The 17,807-nt window shown below is 37.0% G+C and overlaps 2 protein-coding genes across 2 annotated transcripts in view; one reads left to right on the top strand and one right to left on the bottom strand.

Annotated features, from left to right (window-relative positions):
- The window catches only part of tctn1 (tectonic family member 1), an 845,382-nt gene extending 829,679 nt beyond the window's left edge, over positions 1-15,703 (bottom strand). The window contains exon 1 of the mRNA XM_087270136.1: positions 15,606-15,703. The gene's annotated coding sequence lies outside the window, so the exon portion shown is untranslated. The remainder of the gene's footprint in view (positions 1-15,605) is intronic.
- Positions 686-15,377, top strand: paqr3b (progestin and adipoQ receptor family member IIIb). The gene is given in 7 exon segments (NM_001030148.3): positions 686-855; positions 3,182-3,380; positions 4,084-4,246; positions 7,554-7,709; positions 8,120-8,317; positions 8,432-8,522; positions 13,737-15,377. Coding segments are annotated over 6 exon segments (924 nt in total). The 5' UTR covers positions 686-855; positions 3,182-3,195; the 3' UTR covers positions 13,868-15,377.
- Positions 15,704-17,807: the final 2,104 nt, after the last annotated feature.

Raw genomic sequence — 17,807 nt, forward strand, 5'->3', positions numbered from 1 at the left:
GACACACCAAAATCAATAGAAATACATACATATTATACATGCACACACGAAAAGCAGACTGTTGTTGCTTGTTCAAACTACTTATTTGAAATGAGTTGAACACAATTCTTAACATTTTTGTGGACAACTTAATTGTTTTAAGTACAATTACCCACTTCAATTTGTAAAAATGATTATGCTAACGTAAACGATTTGCGTTGGGACAATGTAATGGAAATTCATTTTGAAAGAGTTGTGTATAACACAATGTACATAAATACAGTGTACATACATAAACAAAATGTTAAAGTATTAGTGGGGTGGAAATAAGACTGCATAAAAAGTTCAGTTTCTTTTTTCAATTATGATCTATATTTTTTTTATCTCCTTTTTGTTTATCAGACTTCAAAGGGTAGAAACCACGTACATTGTAGGATACTCAAAAAGAAATATGTTACTGTAATTATTTTATTTATACCTACTGATTTGTGCAAAACCTAATCTATTTAGCATTTTGTGTATTTGCTAAATATAATTTTCAGACTTTTGTACAGCGTATGTATCAATTCAATAAAAACAAGTTACATTAATAATTGTTTGATTTATTTACATATGAAAGCTTTTTCCATAAATAAATCCCTCTGCTTTTTGTAAAGCGAGTGTGATATTTCGTCGCACTGTGTGTTTTGTCGCAGGATTTTAATGTCACACTCTCACTTTAGCCTTTAGCTTGACGGCTAGTCGCCGGGTCATCAACATGACGCCCATATGCTATTATTAAACAGAAGATAAGGAATATAAAGGACCGAATGGGATAAACAGCAAGTGTTTACCTGGAGGTGAGAGGTTTGCTGAAACTACAGAGAGATCTAATAGGTTTAAAACCCTAATTTAATCCTCACTGAAGCGCAGTTCCTAGCCTGCAGCAGCTCACGGCACAATGACTGTAAAAAATATGGACGACGCGACAGCCCTTTTTCCCATTGAAAGCCTTGAGGGCAAAACGCCTGCTTGACGGGCACAAACTGTCGCAAAAGACTGCTGAAATTGGAGCCAGACATGCGCAGAAGGATTGTCTGATGGAGCCAGAGGAGGAGCCGCGAAAATGAGCAGAGTCGAGCTTCCAATCAAACGCTTTATGTAAAATCAACTACGCCCCCCGAACTTCTCAGCATGCGTTTGCTGTCATATCAACACAAATGGATGTAATAACGTTAACAAATATGAGGGTTTTATATATTCAATCGCGCCAGCTCCAGGCCGCAGCGCATAACTTACTCGCGGCGTCGCGGGCTGATTCCGGCTCGCATGCGGCAGCGCCTGCTCGCTCGGCCGCCGCATCTGGCTCGATTGACTCGGCTGGAATTGGGTAGTGAGTCCAGGCATCCGGAGTAGGTCCAGCAGAGGTAACATTAGTCAGTCTGAGCTCTAAGAGTTAAGTCTCCGGCAGGCGGGAATCTAGCCGGAACTGTGTTTTGCTATCTGGGTGGCTAGGCGTGTAACAGCAAACTAATAAAGCCCGAAAAAAGCCCTGAACTTAGCGAATAAACAGTGTTCCACCAGGATCATGTATGTCAGAAACTATAGTTTACTGCTGAGCTCATTTTGTCATGGTAAAATAACACAGAAATCGAATAATAACATTTCAGTCTACTTCAGTCTCCTGCCGAAGCTCAGACGCCGCGCTTTGAGAAACTGTCAATCACGATGACACGCCCAGCATTAAATTACTGCTAAAAACAAACTGTTTACAAAAATGAAGATCTGCACCTATTTCAGCACAATAACCAGTGCCTTAATCGACCAGAACTATCTTTCGGGACATTTTATTGCAAGTGTAATATTTTTTTTTATTTGGGCTCAAGTCTCCTTCATTAACACGGAGGAGGCGGGCTTTATGACTTGTACTGCAGCCAGCCCCCAGGGGGCGATCTAACGGCCGAAACCTTCACTCAAACGTAGGCTTGCGGCACACTTGTCACGGCAGCGAAGCAATCAAAACATTTATACACGTTTGATGTCGGATTTACAGAATTAAATGGAAATGTTTTGCTTTTTATTTGGGTTTATGATATATTAGGTTTTAGGGAATAGTAAAACCGTTGTGTTATTTTAACATTATAATTTAAGATATGCTAAATATGAGTCAAAATAGGCTCTTTTTATATTAACATTGTGCTGTACTTTTAGCACTTTTGCTTGACATGTTTGTTTTCCTCCATCAAAGATGTTTACAGTATTTTGAGACATCGCTATAACATATTTACATCTAGTTTTAGGGAATAGTAAAACCGTTGTGTTAATTTAACATTATAATTTAAGATATGCTAAATATGAGTCAAAATAGGCTCTTTTTATATTAACATTGTGCTGTACTTTTAGCACTTTTGCTTGACATGTTTGTTTTCCTTCATCAAAGATGTTTACAGTATTTTGAGACATCGCTATAACATATTTACATCTAGTTTTAGGGAATAGTAAGACCGTTGTGTTAATTTAACATTATAATTTAAGATATGCTAAATATGAGTCAAAATAGGCTCTTTTTATATTAACATTGTGCTGTACTTTTAGCACTTTTGCTTGACATGTTTGTTTTCCTTCATCAAAGATGTTTACAGTATTTTGAGACATCGCTATAACATATTTACATCTAGTTTTAGGGAATAGTAAGACCGTTGTGTTAATTTAACATTATAATTTAAGATATGCTAAATATGAGTCAAAATAGGCTCTTTTTATATTAACATTGTGCTGTACTTTTAGCACTTTTGCTTGACATGTTTGTTTTCCTCTATCAAAGATGTTTACAGTATTATGAGACATCGCTATAACATATTTACATCTAGTTTTACGTAACGTTATATATTACAGTTTACTCAGAAATGTATAAAAATGATCTTACTATAGTTTAAAATATATTTACTCGTCCTCTAGTTGTTCTTAACTTGCATTAGTTACTTTCTTCTGCTAAGATTTTTGGAAACCAAACAGTTTTTGGGCCCAATTTATTCTCACAATAGCTATAGTAGTCATTGGCGGAGGCCATTAACTGTTTAGTTATACCAGCATTCTTGACAATATTTTGTTATGTGTTTGACAGAAGACATAATTGAGTAAGTAAATAGTGACAGAAATGAAATTATTGGATGAACTCTCTTTTTCCTTCTTTTTAATAAAATGTTTTCTTTTTTTACTCCAGCCACTTGAACCAAGATGCCTCAAAACATCCTGAAAAGCACTCATTACATTGAGCTGGGCAGCTATCAGTACTGGCCAGTGCTTGTGCCGAGAGGAATCCGCTTGTACACCTATGAACAGATTCCCATGTTTCTGAAGGAGAATCCGTACATCACAGATGGATACAGAGCACACCTGCCATCAAAACTGTGCCTTAAAAGGTGCTTTACTTACCTTACTTTTTCATAAAGTGTATGGATAAATATTATTATTATGCAAGTAGTTAATGGTTGATATTCGATAATTCAAAATATCCTGTTAATAAACATTAACAATATCAATATGATAGGCACTTCAAAATACTGTGAATTAGGGCTGGGCAATTTGGCCTGAAATCAAAATCTCTATAAATTATTGAACATATTAACTCGTTTACGATTAATTAATGATTATTTTGCCCTCATAGTTCATGGACATGTTTTGTTCAGTAAATATGCTCACATATTAAAGTGAAATAATTTTTAAATGAAGGGTGCATTATTCGATTTTTAAATAAATGTCTCCTTTTTCTGTGACACCCATGAAAAAACCCATGTCGTTGACTTGTTGAAGGTGTTAAAAAAAAGAAAAAACTTATAGTGAACAAAATTTTTTTTACAAATTATTTACAAACTACAAATTATTGTAAAAAGTGCTGTGCAATTAAAACTTAATAAAATAAAATAAAATAAATAAATAAATAAATCATAGACTTTAAATACGTTGAATTATGTTAATTAAACCTGAATGCAGCACAATTATGTGCATCTGAATCCGACTTAATCATTATATAGAAAATCAATAGTAGTTATTAAATCAATATGGTTTGGTCTATTCACTGTATATTCTGCCACTCATTTACCTCACATTTCTCATATTGTGCAGCATATTCATTCTGTCCAACGAGACGGTGAACATCTGGAGTCATCTGTTGGGCTTCCTGCTGTTCTTCTCTCTGGGAGTGAATGACATGGCCACAGTCCTGCCATCTGCAGGGGCGTCACGAGAGGACTACGTCATCTACTCAATAGGACTCTTTTGTTTTCAGGTGAAGTAGGAGATTTTACATAAAGATCTCTGGAATTGAAAATAAAGATGTTAGTATCAGTATGCTAGTCATAAGGATATTTATAAACTGGTGTGCTTCAAAACAGTCACAAAATTCACATTTAGAAGATACAAACATCCATACAACTGTTTTTTTTTTGTCATTACCTCACACTTCAATTTCTCATCAAATCTTCTGACCAATCAAATGCTCTACAGTATCTGACATGACCCGCCCCTTTAAGATGTTTCTTATTTGCTGCACTTGAGCTCAAGCACTCACACTAGCAGAGCTGTGATCAAAACAGTGCTATTGGCTTTTTAAAGGGAAGGAGCTACTTGATGTCCCATCCTGTCTTCATGTTTTAGTTGAAATTACATCAAACATTGAATAAAAAAATAATTTTAAACACTTCATGGGACCTTTTAAAGCTGCAGTCTTAACTTTTTGGGTAAAAATTATGCAAAATGAAAGGGTTAGATTATCCGGATTAACCGAATGACTCGTTTGAATGAACCGTTTGTCTTTTGGGGAGCCAAGATGTGAAAGTCCACTGACCACCACTTGCAGAATTGTTTTTTATTGCTAAAAGACTGTACCAGCATTATGAACTAACCTAATCAGCATTTGCCCTGTTGTCACCATCATGTGACAACCAACTTCAAACTCATCAAACTGGTTTTTGCAAGTGAAAATCTTTACTAAATTCTACAGAAAATTCATTCATGCATTTTCTTGTTGGCTTAGTCCCTTTATTAATCCTGTGTGGGGAAACCGAAGCACCTGGAGGAAACCCACGCGAAAGCGGGGAGAACAAGCAAACTTCACACAGTAACGCCAACTGACCCAGCCGAGGCTCGAACCAGCGACCTTCTTGCTGTGAGGCGACAGCACTACTTACTGCGCCACCACGTCGCCCCCAAATCTACTTCATATTCATTAATATAATTCTATATGTTACTAATGAGTGTATATGAATACTTGGGTACAGATCAACAGTACAAAAGGATGATTGGTCTACTCATTATGTATTCTGCTCAATGCCTAAATTAATTTCTAAAACTGGTTTGATATTAATATTTAAGACATAATTCTAACTGTGGACTTGAACTACGCAAATATTGAACTATGTCAAATATTGTGCAGTATAGGACTGCATGATTAAACCAAAAAAGATTGACATTTCGATTCGACCCTACGCACGATCCTAATTCAGCTTTTCAACGATTCAGCCAATTACATATTCAAGGTCAGGAGAGAAGCGTACAGGCAGTCGCACAAGTCTTCATATTGTTTTTATATACATTGCTCAGCAACATGGACACTTCCAAATGGTGTTATAAGTGTCACATACTGTATTCATAAGGTGTAATTCACCCCATCATGTAATTTCTATCTTAATGTAATGATGTAGTTGCAGCCGCAAAGTCACACATGAGCTAACACACTGTATGTTTACTACTGAGAGGATGCGCACGTGCCTGTGAATGTCTACTTTATTGAAAAGAACCTGCATAAACTGTGAATAACATGTAATAAAGTTGTAAATAATATTCAGAGTTTGGGAGCCGCACGGAAAGTATGATTTGCATGTAGGTTTTATCCATGACATCAGCGCACTCGACAGTGAAAGTGAAACTGGCGAGCACATCACTTAAATGATCATATTGCATTTTAGAGTTATGATTATGAGCATTTGATTTGTTTTTTTTTTCTTCCATCACGAAGTCAAAGTGTTATGCATTAAATGAATGTTTAATAATGTCAGTATTACTACTCTAGCCTATATAACATTGAATATAATCCAAGAGGGAATCTGATAATGACAAATGTCTAATTTTACCAGTGAATAAATGGTCAAATAATGTTGTCAATGACAAATGACAATTATATGTTCAACCATAATAATTCAACTTCTGAATTACGAATAGTTGTATTCTGATGTCATCACTTGAATTACTGTGAATTAAAAATCAGTACATATTTAAAGTCTGTTTAAGTCCACCATTCCAAGTCTATACAAAATGTAACATTTTAACCAACAGTAGACCTAGACAGGCCTAATATTATTGTTATTGTTGTTTTACCATTAAGAAAAACAATAATAGCCTACTCCTTACCTTCATTTTACATCTACAGAATCGAGATCTTGATTTTAAGCAAAAAAAAATTGTGATTCTCATTTTAGCCAGAATCGTTCAGCCCTACACCAGGGATGATCAATCGGAAGCCTTTTCTGACAGCACTGTCCAATCACAAGGCTGCATCTGAATGTGTCTTTTCACAAAGTTGTGTCATAAGGAATGTAGAATGTTTGTAATTGGCAGATGTAGTTTTTGTTCAATTTTTGTAATTTTAGATGCTATCACAAAAAAAGACTAAAGTCTTTTAGTTCAGAGAAACACAATGCTTATAAAATAACGGCCCAGTCCCAATTCTGTTTTGTACGTCTTCTCCTTGGCCCTTGAAACAAAGTGTGAAGGGGAAGGGATTCAAAATTTACCTCTAAGAAATGGGACAGCACTACAGCACATGCACGTCATCACATGTCATCGCAAGGTCTTTCTTCATATGAGATCAACGATGGCGACTGCTGTAGTTATTTCAGATGCGCTATTTTATTTGGTATATCTTCAGGAAATCACTGAAGGCAATGACTGTACTGTGCATTTACACAGTGACCATGTTAATCTATGTAAACACAAGAAAACTACATTAACATTATAGCAGACACTGTAAAAAGTTCATTCCCAGCCACTGGCCCTTTCTGACATTGGATTCGAGTGTCATTGAATAACAAAATGTTGTGGGACTACTATACAGGAGTTATTATTAGGGATTATAGATAGCGAAATTTAGTGTTTTTTATTTTTATTTTAGCATTTTTTTAAGCATGACAGTAAAACACGGACGTCATTTTAAATGTATTAAAATATATGCTTGTTTGTTGTAAAAATTTGTGATAATGACAAAAAAAAAATACTTTTTTTGGGCATCTCCTTATTTCCGTGTGCAGCCATGCTGCCATTGTAGAGGGTGTATTCTGGAAATATTTCTTCCCCGTGGTTTTGAGTGTGATCCTGTAAAATCTGTTTCAAGGGGTGTCTAGCCCTTCCACTAAGCCCTAACATTACACCTTCAAGCTAAAGAGAACTGGGACACACCTACCCCTTTACAGGAACATGCAAAACAAGGGGAAGGGGAAGGGCTAAAGGGCTAAGGGCCAATGTCAAGACATGCCTTTCTAGATGATCCCTTATCATGCACAATAATTAATCTTGAGCATTATTTATGTATTTATGTGCAGGTTTGCATGCTGTGCTCTGTGGGCTACCACTTGTTCTGTTGTCATCGCTCAGAGAAGACATGTCGCCGCTGGCTTGCTCTGGATTATGCTGGAATATCAGTGGGAATTTTGGGATGTTATGTGCCTGGAGTCTTCTACGCCTTCTACTGCAACAGTGTATGATGCACATCTTTTTAAACAAGTAGCTATATGTATATTTGTATACTATTTTTACAGTAATAATACATTATTATAGTTATTCCAATTTGAAATAGCGGAAACAGAAAATTAGTATAACAAATGTTTTATAAGGTTCTGCATGTCAGCAGAGAGAAATTTGACATTTGTACTGAAATATCCAGTTATGAAATTGATTCTATGCGGAAACGAATACGATCTTAAACATATTGCATTTAGTTCTATTGACATGAATACTTATTATTTATATTTAAAGCATATGCCATGATATTATCACATTGCATGCGCAAAACATTGAAAAGTATGGTGTAATTATGATTAAATTTACAAATGTAGATTTAAACTTTGAACATTGTTATATTATTGGTAACACTTGCTGTTTGCTTCAGTTTTGGAGGCAGGTGTACCTGCTGACGGTGCTGGCTCTCATCTTGGCTGTGTTTGCGGCTCAGATTCACCCGCTCTACCTCAGCCAGCAGTGGAAGAAGCTGCGCTCACTCATGTTCTGCTTAGTGGCTGCATACGGCATCATCCCAGCCTGCCACTGGGTCTGGATCAATGGGGGATTTTCCTCAGAAATCGTAAAGGTGACCTGTTAGCTTGTGTTATCTATGCATCACTTGTACCAGATAAGACTGCGCTGTTGATATGATATAAATGTTTAAATCACTTGATTGTTGAAGCACTTTCTGTCTTTGCAGGTCTTTTTTCCTCGAGTCATGATCATGTATTTGATTGCAGCCTCTGCGTTCCTTTTTTACGTCAGTAAAATCCCAGAAAGATACTTCCCAGGTAATTTGTTTTCTAGATTGCATACCTATATAATATATTTTTTTAATAATTATTTTTTAGGGGTTTTCACCTTTATTGACAGGACAGTAGAGATTGACAGACAGAAAGACAGACTGACAGCTGCTGCCCCAAAGAAAAAAGGAAAGAGAACACTAAAATAAAACAAATAAATGAAACTTGATTCTTTATATAAACAAAGTTCCATCAACAAACATGCATTTATCTATACAAGTTGACTGAAATAGAAAAAATAAATAAATGAACACCCCTTAAAAAAGCAGATTCTAAAGCTTAGGAATTCATTTTTTTTCCACCATGGGCTTTGGGACCACATGCTTTACTGTCTATGTGCACCTGGGCTACTTTGCTGACCAGTTTAACACTAGTTAACCAGACTATGTATAGACTGATTTTACGCGGCCGCCATTTTCAAAACAGAAATCGAGGCTGCGGTGGGAAGAAACCTAGAAGTATCATTGGGAGTTACATTGGAATGTTGTGTAACTGGCTATATATCTTATCAGCGAAGAGAAAGTGACATAAATGTATCATTTCACCGCCTTCCCGGTGACCCGAAGGTCCGTCCTGATTGAATGGTAAATATAAAAAGGGATATCAGAGCTCGTTTTCAGCTAAGTTAAGGGAAATAGGGCTAGTTAGCTAATGTTTTCTTTCCCAAACACAAGTTTTAGATGCTATTTATCACACTCGAGTTAATAAACTGATTCTTGTCACGATGCTAAATTAAAAGAAAAAACATGAATTTCCCTTCTAACATTTAAGGTGCTGTTGATGGTTTTCCTAAAACAGCGCTGATTTGCCATTGTGTTCAACAGAAATGATTGTGATTGGCCGAGAAGGTCATCAGTTCACCCTCCGCTGTTTACCGAGCACAAACACAAAACACAAACAGACGAGCGATCTGCTTGATGACTTGACTAATCTTCAAGGCTGCTTCGCGCTCCTGTCTCTGTGTATCTGTGTTTGCACTGGGTGAACAGCAGTAAACTGAGTGCAAACCAAACATCGATACACAGAGACTGAAGCGTGAAGAAGCCGTGAAGATCAGTCGAGTCATCCGGGCTCAGCAGCACTTCCATGTTAGCGGGTAATAGCCGGGTTTAAAACTTCAGTACAGGGACAACACTATTAACAGACAACACAAGGGTGTGCTGCAGAGAACTGCAGTGTTTTATTATTTACCAGGTTACTTAGGCTGAAGCAGGAAAGCGTCCTCACGGTGTTTAACTGGTGCCTTGAACTGAAGCCTAGGAGGACACTTAAGCGTATCACAGAGATTGTGATGTTGTTTGATGCTAAATTGCTTTTAATTGTTTAAAATAAACGTACTGAATAATATTAAAGTGATGTTTACACCATTTCTGCATTTTGAAATCTCTGCCACAGCTGGAGGTTTGTAGTCCACAGCATGTTACTGCAATGTTTACAGTGCTGGTCCTTTACTTCCGGGTTTCTTTCCACCGCAGCCTCGCTTTGGTTCTTTAAAATGACAGCCGTGTGAAATAAGAGTATGCCAGGGCTACATTTGAGTGAATGGCTTAACACTAGTGAACTAGACTAAACGTGCACATTGGCTACTGTACTGACCTGCCTAACACTACTGAACTAGACTATGTGTGCACATTGGATATTTCAAATGAATCATTGACTTCTGCTGTCTTCATTAGTTTTAAAAACAAAGATTTCTTTACTATTTAAAATGGCATCATTTGGATATTTTTTTTTTTTTTTTGCTGGAGATACTGTTGTCCTAAAAAAAATGTAAATAACAATTTTTTACACATACCCTAGGACCTAAACTTTCACTTTTCCAAACCAGGGTATACCTTGAAAACGATTATCGTCCCTTGCCTATGCGCACTTTGGCTACTTTAACAACCAGCTTAACACTTTCCTAACACCGAAACCGGCTAGTGAACTAGACTATGTTTGGGACTTGTCTACTTTACTGAAAAACAGAATAATACTAGTGAACTAGACTATGTGCGCACCTTGGTTACTTTACCGATCAGTTTAACACTAGTGAACTAGACTACATTGCATCTGGAAAGTATTCATAGCGCTTCACTTTTTACACATTTTTTATGTTACAGCCTTATTCCAAAATGGATCAAGTTCATTTGTTTCCTCTAAATTCTACACAATACCCCATGATGACAATGTGAAAACAGTTTTTTTTTTTTTTTGCAAATTTATAAAAAATGAAAAACCTGAAAAATCACATGTACAGAAGTATTCACAGTCTTTGCTGCCAAAGGTTCATCAACAAAGTATTGAGCAATTACAGCCTCAAGTCTTTTTGATTATGATGCCACAAGCTTGGCACACCTGTCTTTGGGGATTTTTGCCTATTCCTCTTTGCAGTAACTCTCAAGCTCTATCAGATTGGATGGGAAGCGACGGTGCACAGCCATTTTCAGATCTCTCCAGAGATGTTCAATAGAATTTAGGTCTGGACTCTGGCTGGGCCATTCATGGACATTCACCGAGTTGCTGTGAGGCCACTCTATTGATATTTTGGCAGTGTGCTTTGTGTCATTGTCCTGCTGGAAAAGGTCAACCCAGTCTGAAGTCAAGAGGGCTCTGAAGCAGGTATTCCTTCAGGATGTCTCTGTACATTGCTGTATTTATCTTTCCCTCTATCCTGACTCGTCTTCCAGTTCCTGCTGCTGAAAAATATCCCCACAGCATGATGCTGCCACCACCATGCTTCACTTTAGGCATTAGCCTGGTGATGAGCGGTGACTGATTTTCTTTAAACGTAACGCCTGGCATTTACTCCAAAGAGTTTAATTTTAGTCTCATCAGACCAGAGAATTTTGATTCTTATGGTCTGAGAGTCCTTCAGATGCCTTTTGGTAATTTCCAAACAGGGAGTGTCTTCCATCTGGCCACTCTAATATACAGGCCTGATTGGTGGATTGCTGCACAGATGGTTGTCCTTCTGGTTCTCCTCTCTCCACAGAAGGACACTGGAGCTCAGACAGAGTTACCATCGGTTTATTAATCACCTCTCTGACTAAGGCCCTTTTCCCCTGATAGTGGTTCCAAACCATACCTGCCAACACTCCCAGGAGTCTCCCTATTTCAGACCCATATCCCGCTCTTCTCCCGTATTGTTCTGTCTCCCGTTAAAAAAAAAAAAAAATCCTGTCTTGGAGGTCTACAGACTCCAAGGTCTTTGGCTTCATGCTTGGTTTGTGCTTTGACATTCACTGTCAACCCTGGGACCTTATATAGACAGGTGTATGCCTTTTCAAATCTTGTCCAATCAACTAATGCCTAGTTCACACTAGAGGATTTTAAGCCTGATTTGAGCCCGATTTGGAAGTTAACGAGCTCGCCGACAGATCGGGCTGTGATCGGGAAGAAATCTGCGGGTGCTCGCCGCTCTTTATGTGTGAACTACTGAGCAACGCATCAACGAGGCTCGCTGACGCGTCGCCGACACCTCGCAGACGGAAATCCAACATTCAGCATGCTAAATATTCCAGAGCAGTCAGCCGACTCAACCCCACGTGTGGTCAGATGTAGTGACGAGCTACAGCCAATGAGAGAGCATATCAGCATGAGCTGAATGACTGTGTGTTCAGGAGCTCAGCAGAAACATCTGTGATTGGTCAGAATGGGCATTGGTGCACTCGCTTCATTCTGCGTTAGCACAGACATGAGAGTAGGCTATATTAACAGTGGAACTAGAATTCTGTAACTATTAGAATTACCATACTGCTCATTCTGATCGTTCTCATATGAAACGCCATATTGTCACAACATATTTACATTCAAAACTATTATTGAGATATTAAAATTAAGCTTTGAATGTCTGGCATCATATTTAATGACACCATTACCCTAAGAATATAATATTTTTTTGGTAATACAGCCTATAAATATGTAGTTAAGATACTAAAACACTTAAAGGCTTGGCTTTCATTTTCACTTTCAAACAGGAGCTATTTCACAGCACAGAATATGCAGTTTTGAAAGATATCTGAAGTAAATTGATGTTTTTGCCATCAGAAAGTTTTGTTTATGTTAGCAGGAAGTTGCCAGGCAAGAAAATGCACACATATTTAAAGTCACAGCGAAAAGTATCAGACATGCATGCAGTCATTTTGACCAATATGGTAATTTAAGGCAGAAATGCTCAGTTCTTTACTGTTTTGTAATAAAAAATAACAATGTCAGAAAGAAATACACTGATAGTTAGAAAACGGCAGGGTGTTATAAATATTTTAGTTTTATTTCAAAGAGTTATAAAATTACCTAAATTAAAAACTCTCTGTGTATCTATCCACTCAAACCTTGCAGATGAGTGATTGATCCACTGATTGATCCGCTTTTCATTGGCTGTGGTTTGGTAGCTTGAATGAGCTGATGGGGAATGAGTTGTTGTCAGATCATGTAGTGTGTGACCCCCCTCTTGTGGATCGTTCACGGAGTGTTGCGTAGTGTGAACACCACAGAGATCAAAAGACACAAAGTCAAGTCATGTAGTGTGAACAGCACAGCAATCTTCTGATGTTTAAAATCCTGTAGTGTGAACTAGGCTTAAATTTACCACAGGTGAACTGCAATTAGGCTGCTGAAACATCTCAAGAATGATCAGTGGAAACAGAATGTACCTGAGCTCAATTTAGAGCTTCACGACAAAGGCTGTGAATACTTGTGCACGTGTGATTTTTCAGGTATTTTATTTTTAATAAATTTGCAACAATTTCAAAAAATCTTTTTTCACATTGTCATTATGGGATATTGTGTGTAGAATTTTGAGGAAATAAATGAATTTAATCAATTTTGGAATAAAGTTTTAAAATAAAAAATTGTGGAAAAAGTGAAGCACTATGAATATATAAGCGCTATATATATATATCATAACATGCACAAAAACCTTTCAAATATACTTTGCACAATACAAATAAAACTGATTCTAATATCAATCTCAATCTCTTTTAATGTGCCTTTCATTAAGATTTCTAGAGCGAGTACCATATGTGTGCCTTGACTACTTTATCAACCAGCTTAACACTCATGAACTAGACTGTGTATCAGCTTCGGTTACTTTGCTGCGATGTGAATGCGGCCTAAAGAAGTCCTCTTATTACAGCCAAACACATTGTGACCAGATTAGTAAAGAATCAAACTGAAACATCGTCAGAGCAAATAATAACATCCGTTTTTGTTTTCTCCCAGGGCAGCTGAACTATGTTGGTGCCAGTCATCAGCTGTGGCACGTGCTGGTGGTGGTCATGTTCTACTGGTGGCACCAAACCGCTGTTTACATCATGAACTACAGACACAATCAGCCCTGCGGCAGCACTTAAACATGCTCATCAGTCCTTCTGAGCCCTTTAGCTTCACCATATTCACTTGTTTGGCATTATTTTAAAGTCGCGCTGATAGAATCGAACAAAGAAACTTTACCTCTCATCTGCCTTTGAACATCGTACCGTAGGGTTACGTGCAATTTTAAGCTGATCTGCCTGAAACGTGTTTCATATACAGTTTTTTGTCTGTTACTTTCTTAGTTTTTGATTCCTGTTGAGGTTTTTTTTTCCACTATGGTATCAATGGGCTTGTGAATCCATCCATGCTGTTAATATGTGGCCTCATTTTATTGGATTGTCCTTCTGTGACTGATGAATTGTGTGGAGGTTGATACTGTGATACTGTAATTGTGCGTTCACACCGAAAGCGGTGAGAGCGTCCAAGGTCGCTCTGTCTGCCTTCAGCTCCGGCAGCGAGAGCGTCAAAATTCGTTACATTGATTTCGTATTTGAAGGGGCGGTTGCAGCATATCAGTTATATTTCTGCATAAAACATGCTTTCTAGCATGAAAATGTTGCGCACTTCTTATCAAATTCATTTAACAATGGAAGATCGATGTGGCTTTGCTCCACTTGATTATCCAATGTCTCCATAAGTCTAAAATATCGTGAAGCTGCAACCCTGTTTTGTACTGTCGCATGAGATTCCCGCTTATTTAAAGATATAAAACATTAATGCACATCATTAACTCGCCAGTAACTTATTTAATGTATGTTCCTGTAAGAAAACATCGTAAAGGATTGAAAATCCGGCGACCGCAATAATCAAACACTTGGGAACAACTGTTGTCGGAACCACAGTTCACAGGACTGTGTTCTCTGAAGTCCATTCTGATTGCTTGCCGCTGAACCACGTCATAGCTCATTACCATAAAGTCGACCTGATTTCAACTCTCCTCGACGCCCACAAGGGCGAAGACGCGCCGCGTTATTCCTCGCAATTGGCTCTCATTGAAAATGAATGACTTCCAGCTACTTTGACGCTCTCGCCGCCCCAGCTCTGCACAGTTTTGTTCCAACCCTAATCAGACACACCTGATCCAACTAATCAAGCTGTTCAAGACTACTCCTGAACACCTTGATTAGTTGGATCAGCTGTGGTTGATTAGGGTTGGAGCAAAACTGTGTAGAGCTGCGGCCCTCCAGGAATTGACTTTGAGACCCATGCTGTAATCTGTTTTAAACTTGTTTGGTAAAGGGAGCCATTTTGATGTATTAAACACATTGAGTTGATGTACGTACGCACTGGAAACTGGGAATTTAAATGACCAAGAAAGCATTACTTCAGTACTTTATGTGAACAATGGGTGAAAATCACTATACTTGCACTTGTTTATTATGATTATGTATTTTGTATTGAAGGAGCGGTCGACTGTTTCTCAATCTCATCCTTTTTATAACTTTTTATTGGTTGTTTGATTTTTCTTTTTTTCATATTTTAATCTTTTGGAATGCAATCAACTTTTTAAATGGTGAAGCTGAATTAAAAAAAAAAAACTTGTTTGTACTCGTCGTATTTTCTTCACAAGATATGAAATAATGGGTTTACTGGCAGCTGGTACGTGATTGGTTAGTTTTTTTGGCCATCTAAAAGAAAAGAAAGTATACTGTATATAAAATGCAACAACAAAAGCTAAACTAGTATAGTGCTGATGTTATCGTTATTACATTTCATTCTTATTGTACAAGGTAAAAAGTAATTAGTTTGTTAAAACGTGAGTAAACCCATTGCAACTTGGTCCTGTTTCAGAAAGGAGGTTAAGTAAAAATAGAGTATGCTAACTCTAAAATGAGTGAAACTCTGGGTTTTTCGTTTTAAAATAGCAGGTTTGTCGAAATCAAGAAAGCAGGGTCGAGCCTGTTTTTGAAAGAGAGGTAACTTCTGTTGGTCTCCTGCCCTTTTTTAAAGATGAAGCGATATTTCTCACCTTAGCCTTAGTCATTCCTTGCCTACATTTCAGTCACACAAAGAACAAAGTTACGAGAATGACTTGTCCTTTTTTGGGAAAATTACAATTAGATTCAATACCATAGTTTTAAGTTTAACCTTTGATATTACTGTAAACAATAAAAAATTTGCTTAAATACACTGACCTTGGACAGAGATAAGCACTGTAACTAGATTAATGGGATTAATAAAAATCCCATTAATTGTGGGATTTAATTGTTTTCAAAACATTTTTTAGCACTGCTTATATTCTAAATGTCATATCAACCTCTACCACTTGTTCAGTAAAAAAGGCAGACACACAAGTGCACTTTTAAATTTGTTAAAAACTTCTAAGTTTTAGAAATTGTATCTTAAACTGATCAGTGTGTAAAAGTGAGAACCTTAAACTAAAAAGCAAATGTTATATGCGTTCTTGTTTTGTCAAATGTGTGGTAGAAACTATGCAGTAGCCTATTTTATGTAATTTAATGCAATTATATCTGAAATACCTTCAAAATTACGGCCAATTCTCTACTTTTTTAAATGAAAATTCAATAAACGTCACAAATAACATTACTTAATGTTTTATTATACTTAAATATTAAAATACTTTAAATATTTTAAATGTAAACTTGCGCATTAACTTGAGCAGCTGTTTTCCCACACTAACTGTCTCTTTTTCGCAGATGCCATGGTGTTGTTGTTTTAATTTTTTTTAGATATCTGGTTATATGTTTGCTATAAGTTTGCATAGCAGAGTTCAGCTGGAGAAAAAAAAATGTAGATCTCTTTTCTATTAGATGTTGCCATTGTGACTTGTAATATCTGCGCTCAATTGATAATGCCTTTGTATAGTCAACTAATAGTGTTTTAGAGTATAATTAATGGGTTTAATTAATTTTCTTATCATCACTTATAGATTTCTTTCGGTCAAAGCTACTAAATTAGTGAAATCATTCCATTTGTTTTGCTGTTATGACACATCTTTGATAAAACATGACAAAATAATAAATATAGTGTAAGGCGACGCAGTGGCGCAGTAGGTAGTGCTGTCGCCTTACAGCAAGAAGGTCGCTGGGTCGCTGGTTCGAGCCTTGGCTCAGTTGGCGTTTCTGTGTGGATGGAGTTTGCATGTTCTCCCTGCTTGGGTTTCCTCCGGGTGCTCCGGTTTCCCCCACAGCCCAAAGACATGTGGTACAGGTGAATTGGGTAGGCTAAATTGTCCGTAGTGTATGAATGTTTCCCAGAGATGGGTTGCGGCTGAAAGGGCATCCACTGCATAAAAAAATGCTGGCTAGGTTGGCGGTTCATTCCGCTGTGGCGACCCTGGATTAATAAAGGGACTATATAAATAATAATAATATATAAAATATATTATAAAATAAACCGTCTACTCTACTTTTAGGTAGAGTGGTTTACTATTTTAAATGTGTTTAAGTTGTACAAAAAGTTGTTTTTGTATATTTATGCTTTTTAACGTGCATTATAGGACCTTGAAGTTGTCAGAGGAGATCAAATTCCCATGATCCATTTCAAAAGCTTCCAATGAAAAAAATATTATCAGATTTCTTTTTTACAGTACATAAATGAAATTTTAAATATAAGCATTGTTAAACATATAGTTCACCTAAAAATGAATATTTTCTCACCATTTACTTACACTGAAGTAAATAAAATAATTCTAAACTTCCCAGCAGGCACATAGCATCATAAGACGTTAATATAGGATTAGATTTAGGTCATGATACCAGGTGACCAAAATTCAATGTCTAGCCAGAGTCTAAGGACAACGCTATTTTGACGTCCAATAACGACCTCAAATTAAGTTGATGTTTGGTTGAGTTTAGATTGTGTTAGAAAGTGATCAAAATCCAATGTCTGACAGATGTCATAGTGGTAACGTCAGGGTGTAGCATGATTAGACATTGATATTTGGTTGATTTTAGGTTGGACATTGGATATTGACGAAGGCCTCAACTGACGTCAACCTGAATTTAATTTCCAAAC

Source organism: Danio rerio, chromosome 10 (genome assembly GCF_052040795.2).
Source record: "Danio rerio strain M-AB ecotype USA chromosome 10, GRCz13ab, whole genome shotgun sequence".
Taxonomy (NCBI): Eukaryota; Metazoa; Chordata; class Actinopteri; order Cypriniformes; family Danionidae; genus Danio; species Danio rerio.